This window comes from Mastomys coucha, unplaced genomic scaffold, assembly GCF_008632895.1.
Source record: "Mastomys coucha isolate ucsf_1 unplaced genomic scaffold, UCSF_Mcou_1 pScaffold18, whole genome shotgun sequence".
NCBI classification, from domain to species: domain Eukaryota; kingdom Metazoa; phylum Chordata; class Mammalia; order Rodentia; family Muridae; genus Mastomys; species Mastomys coucha.
In genome coordinates this window covers 99685536-99701427 of record NW_022196900.1, presented here as the reverse complement: position 1 = coordinate 99701427, position 15892 = coordinate 99685536, and the positions used below count along the sequence as shown (strand labels likewise).

General features: G+C 48.0%; 1 protein-coding gene across 1 annotated transcript in view; it reads left to right on the top strand.

Moving 5' to 3' along the window:
* Positions 1-4987: 4987 nt before the first annotated feature.
* The window catches only part of LOC116095793 (putative uncharacterized protein C1orf196), a 602408-nt gene continuing 591503 nt past the window's right edge, over positions 4988-15892 (top strand). The window contains exon 1 of the mRNA XM_031377041.1: positions 4988-6057. Coding sequence (XP_031232901.1) covers positions 5967-6057 — 91 coding nt within the window. The 5' untranslated portion in view covers positions 4988-5966. The remainder of the gene's footprint in view (positions 6058-15892) is intronic.

Genomic DNA, 15892 nt, shown 5'->3' with positions numbered 1-15892 from the left:
ATGTGAGCATCTGCTAGCAGATGTGAGTGTTCATGGAACATACAGTACAGTACAGTACAGAGCAGTATAGTACAGTGCAGAGCAGACAGCACACTCGTTCACGCAGTGCAACCACCTCCGCTCGGTTGCTCACGATGGTCTGAAATGTGCTATATTCTTGGTAAAGTTTAGCTTTTATCATGAAGAGTCAAAACCAAATCGAGGGTGAAAACTTGACTATGCTGTTCAAAAGAGGCTTTTGGGCTGTGGCTAGGATTGGATAAGATTGTGAGGGTGGAGTTCCCATGAAGGAATACTAGTGACTCTATAAGAGAGACCAGAAAGACATATTGCCATGTGTAGTTCACTGTGGCAAAATGTCTAGGTGGGCCAGCTTAAGGAAAGGCCCATCTCGGCTCATGGTTTCAGAGGGTCTAATCTATTCTATGGTGAAATTATCATAGGCGGTGTGTGTGTGTGTGTGTGTGTGTGTGTGTGTGGTGATGTGGGAGGAATTGAGGGTGGGATGGTTGGTCAGTTGGCTAATGTTGGTGAAGCAGTGCACCATAAACTATGGTGTAATGGAAAGAGATGCAGACTTCCTAGCAGCTGAAAAGAAGTGAGGAAGGGAAGAAGGGGGGAAGGAGGAGGAAGATGGGGAAGGAGAGAGAGAGAGAGAGAGAGAGAGAGAGAGAAGGAGGGAGGGAGGGAGGAGGGGAAGGAGGAGGAAGATGGGGACAAATGGATTGAGAACAGGCTAATCTTTCAAAGGCACTCCCCCAGTGACCAACTTCCTACAACTAGGTCCCACCTCCTAATAACCCATCAATCTATGAACTCCATAGTAGGTTGACCATTGAACATATTAGCATCTTCATGGATGAATCAACTCTCAGTGACACCTTCTGCTTGGGCGGGGAGAAGTCCTTCAATCTGTGAGTGAGCTTTGGGGAGAGCAGGGTACATTTGATATCTGAACCTTAACACGATGTGATGACCCGAACCTCCCAGGGACTCTGCAAGAAAGAAGGCTGTCCCAGATGAAGCAGCTCCACCTTGAACTTCTAAGAACCATGAACCAAAATGAAAATGTCTTTATTTAAAACATACCCAGGCTGAGATGCTGTGTTATTACCCACATGAATCACACTGACAGAATACTCGCTGGCTATGAGGAATGAAATATCATAAGATAGCTGGTTCTAATCTCAGGGTCACGTCACTATATACATTGCCCTTTACCTTGCCTCTGCCTGTGCTGCATGGCTGTAGTTGCTTCTCTGCACCTTCTGGGAATTGTGGGTGAAAGCTGCTGAGCCTGACCTGGCCTGGGGAGTCAGTCCTTAGCTCTCAAGGGTTGCTGAATCTAAGCAAGGTCAAGAGAGCCCTTTGGAAAAAGTCAATTTAGAATCTATCAGACTGAAAATGTACCCAAGGAGAGCTGAGAAATATGGGTCTGTGAACTGACTTGATCCAGGGAAAATTCATCTCCTCCTTACAAGCCCTAAGTGGACCCTAACATCTTTCTTTCAGCATGACATAGTATTTTAAACAGGCCTTGGACGAAGGGCTCGATTGAGCCCAAATCCTCCCCACTAGCACAATCCTCTTCCTTCTACAGGAGTAATTCTCCCTTCCTTCTTAGCCAGCTCTGATGCTCTGTGCCTGACAGAGCTATGAAAAGTGCTAGCCCTTGCCTGCACTACAATAAGGAGACCTTCTAAGCCTGTGAGGTACTGTGTGGTGTGCTTGTCCATGGGTATGGCCAATAGCTCCTTACATTTATCATAGACAGACAGAAAACATGCTGGCTCACAACCATCCATAATTAGATCTGATGCCCTCTTCTGGTATGTCTGAAGACAGTTACAGTGTACTTACATATAATAAATAAATCTTTGGGCCAGAAAGAGTGAGGCCGGAGTGAGCAGGGCCAGAGTGAGCAGAGGTCCTGAGTTCAATTCCCAGCAACCACATGATGGCTCACAACCATCTGTACAGCTGTGTTGTACTCATATACATAAAATAAATAAATAAATCTTAAAAAATATTGATGAGTAACTTTAAAATGCTAGCATTTTAAATAGTATTTAAATAGATAGAATAGTATTTGGAATCCACAGAATAGGGCAGAGAAAACATCTCACATCCACGGAAATAGACTATCTGATATTGAAGCCACAGTGGGGCAGGCTTGCTAGGGCCTCAGTCAGTCAGCACCTGATGGGTGGCTTAGACAACAATAAATGTTTCTCCCTTCTGGTCTATAGTCTGCAGACCAGAAGGCTGAGTTGAAAGTACCAGCCTTCTGGTCTGGTTCTTAGAAGAACATCCCACTAGAACATCCCACCAGGTTCTGGTGGGATGTTCTTCTAAGGTGGCAGACTGCTACTCCTCTCTGTGTTCACTTGGTGGAGAAAGCAAAGGAGATCTCTGGTGTCCTTTTTATAAGGACACTGACCCCATTCATGAGGGCCCCACTCTCAGAATCTAATTGGCCTCCTCAGTACACTAGCCTCTAGTAGCCTAATATTTGGGGTTATGCTTTCAATATAGAACACTGCAGGTATGGGGCATTCAGGCCACTGCAGAGGGGAAAAAAGATGGTTTGAGCAAAACTGGTTCACACTACTGGGGACAGTGTAAGCTGCCACTGCCTAACACCAGACGTATAAATAAGCCTCTCCCAGACTAGAAACACTCTGTACATGTCTTACTTTTGTTTCCTATTGCTGTGACAAAATTCCCTGGAAAAAGCAGCCTAGAGGGGAAAGGGTTTGTTCAGCTCACAATTCCAGGTTTCAGTCCATCCTGCTAAGGAAGTCACAGTGGCAAGAAATTGAAGCCTCTGGTCACATCGTACTCACAGTTAAGTGCAGAGAGCAATGAATTAATATATTCATGCCTAATTCAGCCCATCTATTCAATTGTTGCCACTTCTTTGTATGTGTGCGCATGTGCACATGCCATTGTATGAATGTGGTCAGAGGGTAACTTGTGGGACTTCCACTGTGTAGTCCCCAGGAATTGAACTCAAATTGTCAGGCTTAGAGGCAAGTGCCCTTACCCACTGAGCTATCTTATATAGGTCAGGTTCTTCAGCCTAGGGAATGGTGCCACCCACAGTGGGTGGGTCGTCTCCCCTCTGTTAATATAACCAAGATAATTCCCCATAATACCCGTAGGCCAACCTGAGCTAGACTGTGCATTGGTGAGACTCTGATCTCAGCTGTTTTCTAGATTGTGTCAAGGTGATAGCCAAAGTTAACTACCACAGCATGTGAGGTAAAACTGTGTTAGGAGGAGGCTAACTTTGTGACCCAGAAATAAGGAGGCATGTCTTTGGCAAGATTAGTAAATAAAAATGTAAGTCCAAAACTCAGTGGGTCTGACCACATTTGTTCCTAGTTCTTAAAAAAGATGCCAGGTGCAAAACTACTGGAGGATGACCTACGGTGAGAAGGCCCCGACGGAGCCTAGGGAGAAGTGTTTGGTGTGTAGCAGTCACAACGAAACTCCTGTAATCAGGAGGAAAGCCAGCAAATGGAATGGGACCAGATTACAGGGCAAGAGCTTGAACTTTCGGGAGAAGGAAACATCAGAGGCCAATACAGTTTCCAGGGAGTACTTAGTTTTTAAGTAATTAAGGAAGGATAAAGCAAAACAATGAAGTCAATTGAAAGACACCTGTTAGATTTCCCAGCTTCCTTGTTGTTGTTGTTGTCTTTTGTTTTTGCTTGTTTGTTTGTGTTTGTTTTTGTTTTGTTTTGTTTTGTTTGCTAAGAACAGCTACTGTCAAAGATGTGGGGGTGTGGTAATACTAATTTCACATGTAGTAACCAGTACTCGTTACATTAGTACCATGCACAGGGTTAGTCCAATATAAACTATGCAGGCCCATGCATCCTGGCTCGTGCCGCTTACCCTGGTGTAATTATTCACAGGGCCTCCATTTATCCAACCGGACAGTGTGTGGCTTGATGACTTTGAATCCTGGGTAGCACCATGGTTGCTCTGGTCCCAGGAAAGTGGGTTGTTTCCCCTCTGCCTTTAGGGTGTCTTTCAATGAACAAAAGTCAAGGCTTCCCCTGACCCCAATCTGGGGTTGTCTTAGAGCCTCTCCCTCACCACAACAGAGTGATCTCTGTGGTCTAAGATCCCATGATGTAAAGGAGAACCTTCTCCATGACAGGAAAAGAGGTGCTCAATCACTTCAGATGACGGAAGACAGACTGGGCGTGGTGGGGCAGGTAGGTCTTTAATCCAAGGCAGAGGCAGGCGGATCTCTGTGAGTTTGAGGCCAGCCTGGTCTACAGAGTGTAGTGAGAACCTGTCTCAAAAAAACAAACGAACATACCAACATGAAATCAGATCTCATCTGAATTCTGGGGTTATTTCATAGCTTCCTCTGGCTTCTAGGTAACCCGAAACACTAGCTATGTCATGTCACCTTTCATCGACAGACCGATGGCTGTCACTGGAAAGACTCCTTCCTGACAGAAAACCTGTGTGTCCATAAAGGAGCTGCACGGTTTTCTTTGGTACCTTCAACCCCAGAGAGGCTTTTAACTTCTCTGGAGGAAAACACACACCAGAGTTTAGATGACTTCAAGTGGCAGATTGCAGATGACTGCAAGTGGCTCGCTCCTTCCAGGTACCCGTGGCACTGCCTAACCAGGTGATTGTTAGCTCTGGAGTCCCAACAATGTTGGAGTTGACTCTCCAAAGAAAGCACCACCAGGAAAGCTGGAGTGAGATGGGGAAGCGAGCGTCTTTACAAACATTTTTGTCATTGGCAGATGGGCTGGCAACTTTAAGACCCACTGCCACCCAGGCAGTGGTTGTATCCTGTGGAAGGTATCCCTCATCCCCTCTTTCCAGACAAGCTACCTGCCCCTGGAATAGTGGGACTGAACATTCTGCTCCTAGCCCAAGGTTAGGGTGGCCTAGATGCAGCCCTCCGCTGTTTTCTCCCTCCAGGAGTCTCTGGAAACGGATAACACTTCTCTGCTCTCCTCCTCCGGGTATCTATGTAAATTCCACTGCCAGCAGTCTGGTGTCCCAGGTCTGGCGCTTCCTTGGCTGTGGACACGAAGAGGTTACTCCAGCCCTGGAGCCTGCTGGGCTGAGTTAGCATTTCCCCTTCACATCCAGGAGCTCTTCAAGTAATGGCCCCCTTTGCATCAGGGAAAGGGGATAGCAGAGCAGGCTAGGGACACCGCTGCAGTAGGTCGCAGCAGGGTTTCTGCCAGCATGTGTCATCGCGTGGATCCCCACTGTCAGGCCAGGCGGCCGGGAACTGGAAGGCAAAGGCATCCGGAGGAGTGAAGGATGAGCCAGCGACGCCGGTGCCCCCTCAGCTGCAGAGCGTCTGTCCGCTGGAACTGCTGCTGCTGCTGCTGCTGTTGCTGCGCACGCCTCTCGCTGTCTCCCCAGGCTGCAGCGGCCCCTGGGACCCAGAAACCGGACTGGAGCTGCAGAGATCCAGCCAAGGACCCAGGAGCCTCGGACTGCCGACTGTGAGGCAGCTCCCCAGGGAGCCTGGGCAGCGCTTTGCTAGCTGCCGGTGCGGAGCTGGAACCCTCTCAGGACAGTGTGGCTGAGAGGCAATCATCTCTTCCCCAGTCACCGGAGCGACCCATCCGCATCCAGGCTTCTTTCTAGGGCAGAGGAAGTAACTCCTATTGGGGCAGCTTAGGTTGAGCTCTACAGCTAAGGCTTGGACACCACCCCCCTCGTTTGTAGAGCCTTCGGAGTCATTTCTCACCTGCCAGGTTTGAGAAAAAAAAACCCAAAAACCAAAAACCAAAAAAACAAAACTGCAAGAACAGAGCAGAGTGCAGAGCCTTGTAAACTTTGGAGGCGGGGATTTTTTTCCTGAAGGGGACAAGTGGTCCCAAATCTACCACTGTTCTCGAGCTAGTGGCAAAGCCTGTTGGTGGGACACCAGCCACAAGGCCACCAACAAGGACCTACGACCGACCGCCATGGAGCCCATGTTGACAGCATCCAGCTCCCCCACAGGCCGGGTTACCTTCTCCCGTGTCTTCGGCCAACAGTGCCAGCTGATGGAAGCAGGTAGGATGTGGCCAGAGAGTGAGAAGCAGAATCTTCTGGTAGTGGAGGTCTGTCCGTGTCTGTCTGTCTCATCTCGGTCTCCCTGTTATTCTGGGATGTGATTGGTGACGTTTGTCACTTTAAATGATGAACTTTTTAGGCCTGACTCTGAGACTTGAGGCTACTGGGACCTGATGATGAGTGAGGGTCTCTGTTGTTTGTTGTCTGTTTTGTTTTGTTTTCTTTCTTTCTTTCTTTCTTTCTTTCTTTCTTTCTTTCTTTCTTTCTTTCTTTTTTTCTTTTTCTTTTTTTTCTGCCCAGCTGTTGGAGGTTGGAAACTATGCCATGAGAGAGAAGGTAGACCCATGAGTGTGCCAGCCTCTGGGGACAGCTGTCAGCCCTGGACGTGTATGTAGCCTTTCTGTTCCTGTTTGCTGCTGCAGCCATGCCTCGAGGCACCGTTGGAGTTGTTTAGATGCCCACGACTGTATCTTCTGGGGTCTTTGGCTCTGGTAGGAGACCTCTCAGGCAAGGCAGCCTTTGCTTGTAGGTCTGTCTGGCGTTTTAAGAAGAGAAAAGTTGGCATGGTTGCAGTCCTAACCCCTGGCAGTCATCTTGCTGAGATGTGCGTTTGATTACAGATTAAAGTCAGGAAGGGGCGAATGGTCACTGAGAAGCAGCCCACGAGCGGCGCCTACCGTGCTGTGGGAATCGACTCAGAACTCCTAGCTTTGTTTCTCTGACTTTTATGTATTTACTGAGTTCATTACTATGGGGCAAAGGACTGAGTTTGAAGTATAATTGTGTATTTTGCCTTGAGTCTCAGGAAGGGGCTGGGTCTTAGGAGTCTGGGGCTGAGTCACATCGGTACTTTCATGGGTGGTCCCATTACCTTGGGAATGGTAGACCCTTCTTCATCGGTGGGCTATATAACTCTAGGTACAAAACAAAATGACTGGACTCAGGCTGTCCTAGTCTGCCCACACCTAGGGCACTGTGTTTTCAGGAGCACCGCTAGGGAGAGCTGTCAAAGTCCTGCTTGTTTCTAAGACAGCATGCACAGAGAGGCAACTTCTGGACCATGGACTCAGAGCTTGGACAGCCTGGGTTTGAGTCCTGGCTTTGCTTGTGTAAGTTATAAGTTGCTTGTTTTCAGACAGGCTCCCTAGCCTCTCTGTGCCTCAGTCGCCTCACCTGTGGAGTGAGGGATGCTAAGCACCGTTACATGGGCCATGATAGACACTTTTGTGTAGGCTTGTGTGGATGTCTGGTCTTACAGTGAAGGGCACAGTGGGCTCTGTGAGAAAAAACTAGGAGCAAAGAACATCCCTGTCTGCTCCACAGACGGATGACTGAGAGACTGAGAGACTCTCCCACTCCTCCATCTGTCTGTGGAATTCTATCTAGAAAGGTGACTTCCACCCAGGAGGGTCAAGAGTTGCCCTGCTTCTCTGAGGTTGCTGGGGTAAAGCAGACTGCATTTCGAAAGCGCCTGGGTCCCCTGTGGCTTTATCCTCCTTCCCTTTCAAGCGCCCTGACCTAAATCGGGCCATGAAACCCTCAATCTCCTTTGTAAGAAAAAAAAAAAACAACCAAAAAACCCCAACCATCCCATCTCCTTTATGTCAAGGGAGCACTGCGGGACAGGATGACAATGGCTAGTCCTCTCTAGGGAGGACTCTCTCCCTGAAAGAACACAGGGAGGAATCATTAGCCGGTATTCAGGGAGCACACTAAATTAGGAGGTGGAGGGAAAGGGGAGAGAGCTGGCCTGTCTCCAGGCAGCCATTGGCAGCCGGTTAATATCGTAAAGGAGACCGTAAATGTGTGTTTGATTTGCAGACTCCAGAGCTCTGCAGCTGGGTTGATCATGGCTGTTCCCCAGGGAACAGCATCTGTCAGCCCTGCGTATTCCTGAGGTGTCCCTGTGTGTACTCCACGCTGGCAAGACCTGCAGGATCTATGGGGTGAGGTACGGCCCTCACTCTGGGATGCCGGTCTGCTGGCTGTAATTTCAAATCATGTTGAGGAAATGAGACACCATGATTTCTTAACTACGCCACTTTCCTGGCCATCCGCCTTCTATTTTATATAAACTATTTTCCATAATTAGAGAGAGAGAGAGAGAGAGAGAGAAAGAGAGAGAGAGAGAGAGAGAGAGAGAGAGAGAGAGAACAGCCCTAATTCCCATAGGCAAAGGAAACACTCAAGGGTGGCCTGCAGGTTCATACTTGTACAATCTGGGAAGGAAATATTTGGAACAATGCTTAACTCCTGTGACTTTAACCTCAAAAAGCTGTCCCTGATGGTGACTCTGGCTAATTGTTCACACCTTTAAGTATCTCATGTCTTACGGGAAGAGGTTGGATCTTGAGAACGAAGCAGTAAGGATCCACAGTAAGAGATGGTGTCTGTGTGCGTGCGTGTGCGTGTGAGCATATGTGTCTGAGTGTGTGCGTGCAAGGACATCCAGGATTTTGGAGACAGGCACAGAAGGTGAAACTGGGCGTGAGTGAGACCCCCATAACTCTGCCTCAGTGAACAGCAGTAGTGATGTGGGCGTTGGCTGGCATGTGTCTTTCGAATACAGACTTCTTTTTCATTTACTCTCAGCTCAGCTGTTGCTGGCCGTATAAACTTTATATAAACTCAAAAACCCTAGAGTAGATGCTGGCAAACAATAGTCCTGGGGCAAAATCTGGCCTACCACTTCCTATTGTAAATACAGTTTTATTGACACACAGCCATGCCCAGTCAAATACATTTTGTCTGTGCCGCCTCTGTGCCACGGTGGTAAAGTTGAATCACTGTGACCAAAGTCATGTAGCCTACCCAACTCAAAATACTGAACTGGTTCTTTGTAGAAAAGCACTTTGCTCACTCTTGCTGTCTTCATTAGGGTTACTATTGCTGTGATGAAACTCTATGATCAAAACAACCTAGGGAAGAGAGGGTTTATTTGTCTTGCCAATCCTGATTCACAGTCCACCAAGGGAAGCCAAGGCAGGAACTCAAACCCGGTGAAAGGAGCTGATGCAGAAGCCGTGGAGGAGGTCTGCTTACTGGCTTGCTTCTCATGGCTGGCCCCAGTGTGCCATGGTTCTTTCTTATAGAACCAGGACTACCAGGTTGGAGGTCCTCTACCCACAGTGCTCTGGGGCCCTCTGTCATCAGTGACTAAGAAATTGCCCTATATGCTTACCCACAGCCCAATCTTATGAAAGCTTTCTCCCAGATGAGGCTCCTTCTTTTCAGATGACTCCAGTTTGTGACACAAACACTATCCAGGATGTTGGCCCTAGATCTAAAAATGTGACTGAGTGGTATAGACCAGGCTCACGCCTGATGCTGAAGGATACCTTTGTTCCCTTGAGTCCTCTGTCACCTGCACAATGCTACACTGTTGGTTCAGGAAGCAATTTTGCATGGATGTGGCGGTCATAATGAAAGCAGGCACACGCCTAAGTCCACAGCACCTGAGCTTGGCTCCACATCTTCATCCTGTTTCCTAGTCAATGGTTGAGGTTTGGATGTTGCATAAGTTGGTATTTAAACCTCTCTTAGCCTAGTTTAGGATCCTATATTCAAGATGGGCATGGCAAGGGCTAGAGATGTGGTTCAGAAGTGGAATGCCTGCCTAGCAACTGCAAAGGCCAGGATTCCATCCCCAGCACTATTCAAACAAGAACAACAGACTGACATTTCTGCAGAGAGTTTTGATCGTCATCAGGTCTTAATCAAGGATGTAGAGGAGACCGTCCATGGCTCTGATGCTGGTGTGTACCTTTGACTCTCAGGAGTGGGTCTTTCATCCCACTCCTAATGCCCAGACCCATGAAGGTGTTAGGTTGTTTGTTTGTTTGTTTGTTTTTGTTTTGACAGTTATTTCTAACTCTTAATGCTCAGGGCTTTTCTTTCCTATTTTCTGTGTCAGCTTCAAACAGTAGTGAGAGGGTGGCTGGTCTACAGAGGTGTGGCAAATGAAACGAAAGCTCCACCCTTCTGCCTGATGCCTCCAAGTGGGAGCTGTTGCTGCACTATCTAGCCTCACTCTTCTTTCTGCCTTCTCTTCAACATTGTGCTAAGGATGTTGGGGAAGTCTGATGGGAGGGAGAGCAGAGATTCCAGCTAGTGTGTTCTTGGCTTTGGTGTAGCCAAGCAATTTTCCATCTTGTCTGTCTCTTCACTGGCCTGCAGAGCCCAGACATTTCTGACTCAGTGTTTTTGCTGAGGACTCTTGACGTTCGTGTGTGTATGTGTGTGTGTGTGTGTGTGTGTGTGTGTGTGTGTGTATCTGTCTGTCAGTCTGTTTGTCTGTGGGTATATCTCTCTGTGTCTGTGTGTATGTGTGTGTGTGTGTGTGTGTGTGTGTGGGTGGGTAGGTGTATCTCTCTCTGTGTCTATGTGTGTGTGTGTCTGTCTGTCTGTGATTATATCTCTCTGTATCTATGTGCATGTATGTGTGTGTGTCTGTCTGTGGGTGTATCTCTCTGTGTCTATGTGTATGTGTGTGTGTGTCTGTGATTGTATCTCTTTCTCTGTCATTTCTCAAAGACCAACTATCTTGTTTTTGTGACAGGGTCTCTCACTGGCCTAGAACTCACCAAGTAGATTGTGCTGGTTGACCCATGCAACCCGTGGATATGACTGTATTTGCCTACCCAGTGCTGGGATTACAAACTCATGTCATGACACCTGGCTCTTAAAATGTGGGATCTGGGGATCAAAATGAGGTCCTTGTGCTCACAAGGCAAACATATTACTGACTGAGCCATGTCCCCAACCCACCGGAGTGCTCTTGACCTTGGTATAGCTAAGGAATCTTCTTGTCCTTTTCAGAGCTCATGAAATGTGTGACAGGCACCACTCCAACTTAGTGAGTGGGGATGTGTCTGGTGGGAGACTCTTGGTTCACCTCTAGCCTAGCAGTAATTGTGGGGTGAGCACAACTCTCAAGGGGCTTGGTTTCCTATACCAGAGGCTGATTTGGGAAGCAGCCTCCAGGCCCCCTGAGTTAATTTGCAGCTCGTGTTCTGGACACAAAGCATTTCTATGGGTTTACAGAGCTTGACCAGTGAGACTGAAGTCACCCTGTCCACTGTGTTCTGCTGATGCTGCAGGAACCCAGGCCCAGCTCAAGGGGAGGGGGGAGAAACCAGAGAGGAGGACAGGGAGGTCACAGGGCTGCAGCACTTGAGCTACTGCTGCAGCTCTGCAGTTCCTGTCACAGCTCCGAAGCCACCACAAGGTTTCTTATGAGTACATCCAGGTTAGGACTCACCCCTCCGTCACACTACATAGAAACTCAAATGTACATGACTGTCCATCTGCCTCTCACTATTCAGGCTGGGTCTGCTCATTTTTAGATTGTTAACTTTTTTTTCCCCTCAAGGCTGTATCTCCTTGTCCTGTCTTTTGTTTGTTCGTTTGTTTGTTTGTTTGCTTGCTTGTTTGTTTTGAGACAGGGTTTCTCTGTGTAGCCCTGGTTGCCCTGGAACTCTATAGACCAGGATGGCCTCGAACTCAGAAATCTGCCAGCCTCTGCCTCCCAAGTGCTGGGATTAAAGGCATGCGCCACCACTGCCCGGCTCCTTGTCCCGTCTTTAGAAAAACACAGAGAGGTCCTTTCGAATAAGAAATTACATGTATCCAGCTTTCCAAGTGAGGAGTTAAGGAAATGACATTTAGGGTTACTGCTATGAGTGGAACAAACTAAGTACATTTGCAAAAGTCAACAGGTGAAGATGCCCAAAACGGCAAATACCTTTCCAGTCTCTCCCTCCGTGGGAATGACAGCATGGGTTAAGGTTTCCTTATAGATAATGCGCATTAAGGTTTCTATCTCTGGGATAAAACATGACCAAAAGGAACTTGGGGATGAAAGGCTTTATTTAGCTTACATAGTACAGTCCTTCATGGAGGGAAGTCAGGACAGGAAATAAGGTAAGAACCTAGAGACAGGAACTGAGGTAGAAGCCATGGAGGAATGTTGCTTACTGGCTTGTTTTTCCTGGCTTGCCCAGTTAGCTTTCATATAACATCCAGGACCACCTGCCTAGGTATGACACTGCCCACAATAGACTTGGCTATCTTATAACAATCACCAAGCAAGAAAATCTACTGGAAGCCAACTAATGGAGGCCTTTTCTCAACTGAGAGTTCCTCTTCTCAAATGACTTGAGCTTGTGCGACATTGACAAAAATCTAGCCTAGACAACTCCAAAGTGGAATATCGTGGTCCAGCATCCTGCCTGGCTGCTTTTCTGGTGGGAAGCCCTGTGATTGACAGCCCAGACCAAGATTTAGCATGACGAGCTGCTGACACTGTCATGGAAAGCCATCTGCTGGTTACGGCACAGTCATAGTCATTTGGAAATCAGAGATGTGATTCCTTCCAACCCTTGCCAGATGAGCACTAGTAACATTTCCTCATAGAAAGTGTGGCTAGGGAGGGTCACTAGGCCTGTAACCAAGATTGAAGCCAATCTTCCTCCAGCAGCCACCCCTGCCCCCAGTTTGGGTGTGTATGTTAACCAAAGGAGAGACAGAATTCTAGATGGTTGAACTCTAAGCCCCGTCCCACTGAAATCACTAGGAAGCCCTTGTTTCCAATGGACAGATTCCATGGGGGTGAGGCTGTTTCTAATGTTAGCAACAGTCCGTCTTTTGCTCTTTCTTGTTTCATGATGTGTGTGGGGTGGTCTCCTAGCTGGCTCACTTTTGTTCTTGGAGCACTCCACCTTCCCAGTATCCCTGTGCTGCTGTGGCTGGAGGGGACCAAGGTGTTGACAAATAGTTTTGATGGAGCCCCACCCCGGTGTTCCCTTCTTCATCACAGGCAGCTGAGAAAGACATGGCAGGGATGGAGGAGAAACCGCTGGGTGCTGCTGTGGATGGAAAGTTCTCAGGCCTTTGCCCCACAGGTAGATCACGGGGCTGCTCTCCGCTCTCACACGTGTATTCACATCCGTGTGGAAACGTCTGTGGGTACAGGTGGATAAGCGGGTGTACATGTGCATGTCTGGAGGGTGGAGATCACCCTTGGGCATTGTTCTTCAGGTCCCATCTACCTTGATTTTTGAGAGAAAGCTTCTTATTGATCTGTAGATCATATAGCATAGAGCAGACTAGTCTGCCAGCGAACCCCAGGGATCCACCTGTCTGTGTCTCTCCAACACTGAGATTGTAAGCATACTCACCATGTGTGGGAGTTTTACATTGGTTGTGAAGGTTAGACTCAGTTCCTTGTGCTTGTGTGTCAAGCACTGTCTAGTGACTACACTACCTCCCTAGACCTCTTTTTTAACTCAGGCTGACTTCAAACTGTATGGGGCTGATGCTGGCCTTGAACTCTTGATTCTCCTCTCTCTACTTCCTAAGTGATTGGATTACTGGTGTTCTCCACCATCAAACCTATTATTTTGTTTTTGATGGCAGCACACCAGGGCAAAGGGAAAGGTCTTGATTTTGGTAAAATAATAGAGGGTATTGCAGAAAAATAAGAAAAGTGCATGTGTTGTTGTTGGTGGGGGGCTCAGATAGGCATCCAACACCACCTTTCACTTTATCTTTGAAACTCCAGGGATTGAATGACCACTACTTGCCTTCTTGGAGCCAACTTCCTTAATGCTGGAGGTCCCCTGTGGGATGGGGCCCAGAGGTGTCTTTTCTTCTTCTTCAGGAGGGGTGGCTTCTTCATTGATCTTTTTTCTTGAATATGGTTTATTGATCACTTTCACAAGAGCTGGTTTCAATTGGCCCAGTGTGGTCGGTTATCTAAAATTAGGTTCGCTTTGCTTCCCCTGTGTTTCCAGACTTCATCCAGACAACCACTTTCGTGTGGGCAAAGCTCTCTGCCAGACAAACCTCCCATAGCTCTTCCCAAAGGAAACGAGAGGAGCTACAGGTTTATGCAGACTAGAGGGAGCACACACTCTTCCACCGTGTGCCTAGAGAGGTGGCTGGCTATGGAGTGAAGCTCAGCCTACCATGGGGATTGATGGGTACAGAGGGAGTGAGGAAGGCTTCCCTGTGCCCTGACCTGGGGGACTTGCCAAGCAGTAAGGGTCCTAGAGTAGAGCCAGTGTAGGGCATGTTTAACATAGGGGAGATTGTCAAAGTGATGCCATAACCACTGTGAGATACTGTCCCGAGGTGGTACTGAGGTCCTTTCCAAATCCTTTCTCCCCTACCTCTCACAGGGGGAACACTCAGACCTGCTGAATCACCCATTCCCATGTTTTAACACAATCTCTGACTATGTCTTTTGAGTCAATTCAACTGCCATCCATCTTCGCGAGCATGTAAGACAGGAGCTAGACAAAGCAAACACAGTGTCTAGGCTTTGACTAGAAAGGGATACACACTTTCTCCCATCTTCTGTATCAGTGTCTGCCTCAAGGCCTACACACAGCCTTTCTTTTAATCTGCATGAAGCAATGCAACATGCCCAGGAGAGAGCCTCAGCCTGAGTCCCCTGAGTGACGGTTACTCCGGTGGGCTCCCGAGCGCAAAGCTAGAGCCAAGATGGCAGCTGAACCACCAAGCAGGGACCCACATTCAATCTGGGATTTCTTGAACCCTGAGTTCGTGCCTTTGATCTTCTGAAGTCATTATCACAAACCACTGTAAGCGCACAGCATGATCCTTACAGAGAAGACTGGCTTTGAGGACAAATGTAAATGGAAGGCTGTTGCCACCCATCTCTGCTGGTCTGAAGGACAACAGACGTGTCAAGGGACAGGGAAGACAACTACTTCTCAGGTGGCTTTGTGGGAGGAAGTGTTCCTCAGGGCAAGAAGTCGAATGTCTTGATCTTGAATGTGGGGTGAGAAGTGAGTCTGAGAAGGAATGTCCCTAGGGGTTAGAAGGAATGACCACGCTGGGTTCCTGGGAGTCTCTGAGTGACCTCAGGACCCCAGGCAGCAGGGACGTGATATATGAAGAATCCCTTGAATGTCTACAGCGGAGCCTGAAGCATGTCTTCAGCTAGATCCATGCATTTAGTGAAGCAATTTCTTGGGTAGAGAGATGGGTAATGGGACTAGCCAAAGGAGTGGATAGAGGCAGGCAGGTGCCCTAGGATGCTGGCAATTGGGCAATACCCTCAACAGCACGGAGATACTTCATTAATGAAATCCTGGGATAGGCAGAAGAGGAAATAAAGATTAAGAGGTGATCAGGACCTGAACTCTCCTTGTCTCTACCAGGTGATACTCCGTTCTGTCTGTCGGAGAACATCCTATAGTGAAGAGTTGGGTTTAGCGGTCAGGCCAACCGGGAATCAAGGGAGTTGCTGAGACTACCATGGGTAGTTGGAGCCAGGCCTGATGGGGGCCAGGAGCAGCATAGGGACAGACAGCTGGACTGTCGACAGCTCTGGTATAATTTTAGCCATGCTCATTGAACAAGAATAGCTGGACTCATATTTCTATGTTGCGTTATTTTCTCTCAACATTTTAGACATGGCATGCTTCTATCTTTTGCCTTCTGTTAGCCACTGTTGGCCGTAGTGATCTTGGGGTCATTTCTCTACAGGTATCCTGCCTTTGTTAAGCACATGCCTTTAAAATCTTCATCCCGCAGGCTCTGTAGTTTTACTATAACGTGTCTCAGAGTGGATCTAAATTTATTTATTCTATTTGGGGCATATGTTGCTTGGATCTAAGGATCTAAGCCTCAGTCCTGAAGAATGTTCAACCTCCCTCCCGTCAGAGCCTCCCCTCTCATCTCTCTTCTTTCCTGCCCTTCCCTTTCCTGCCCCATTCCCTTCCTTTCCCTCTCCTCTCCTCTTCTCTTCTCCTCTCCTCTCCTCTCCTCTCCTCTCCTCTCCTCTCCTCTCCTCTTCTCTTCTCTT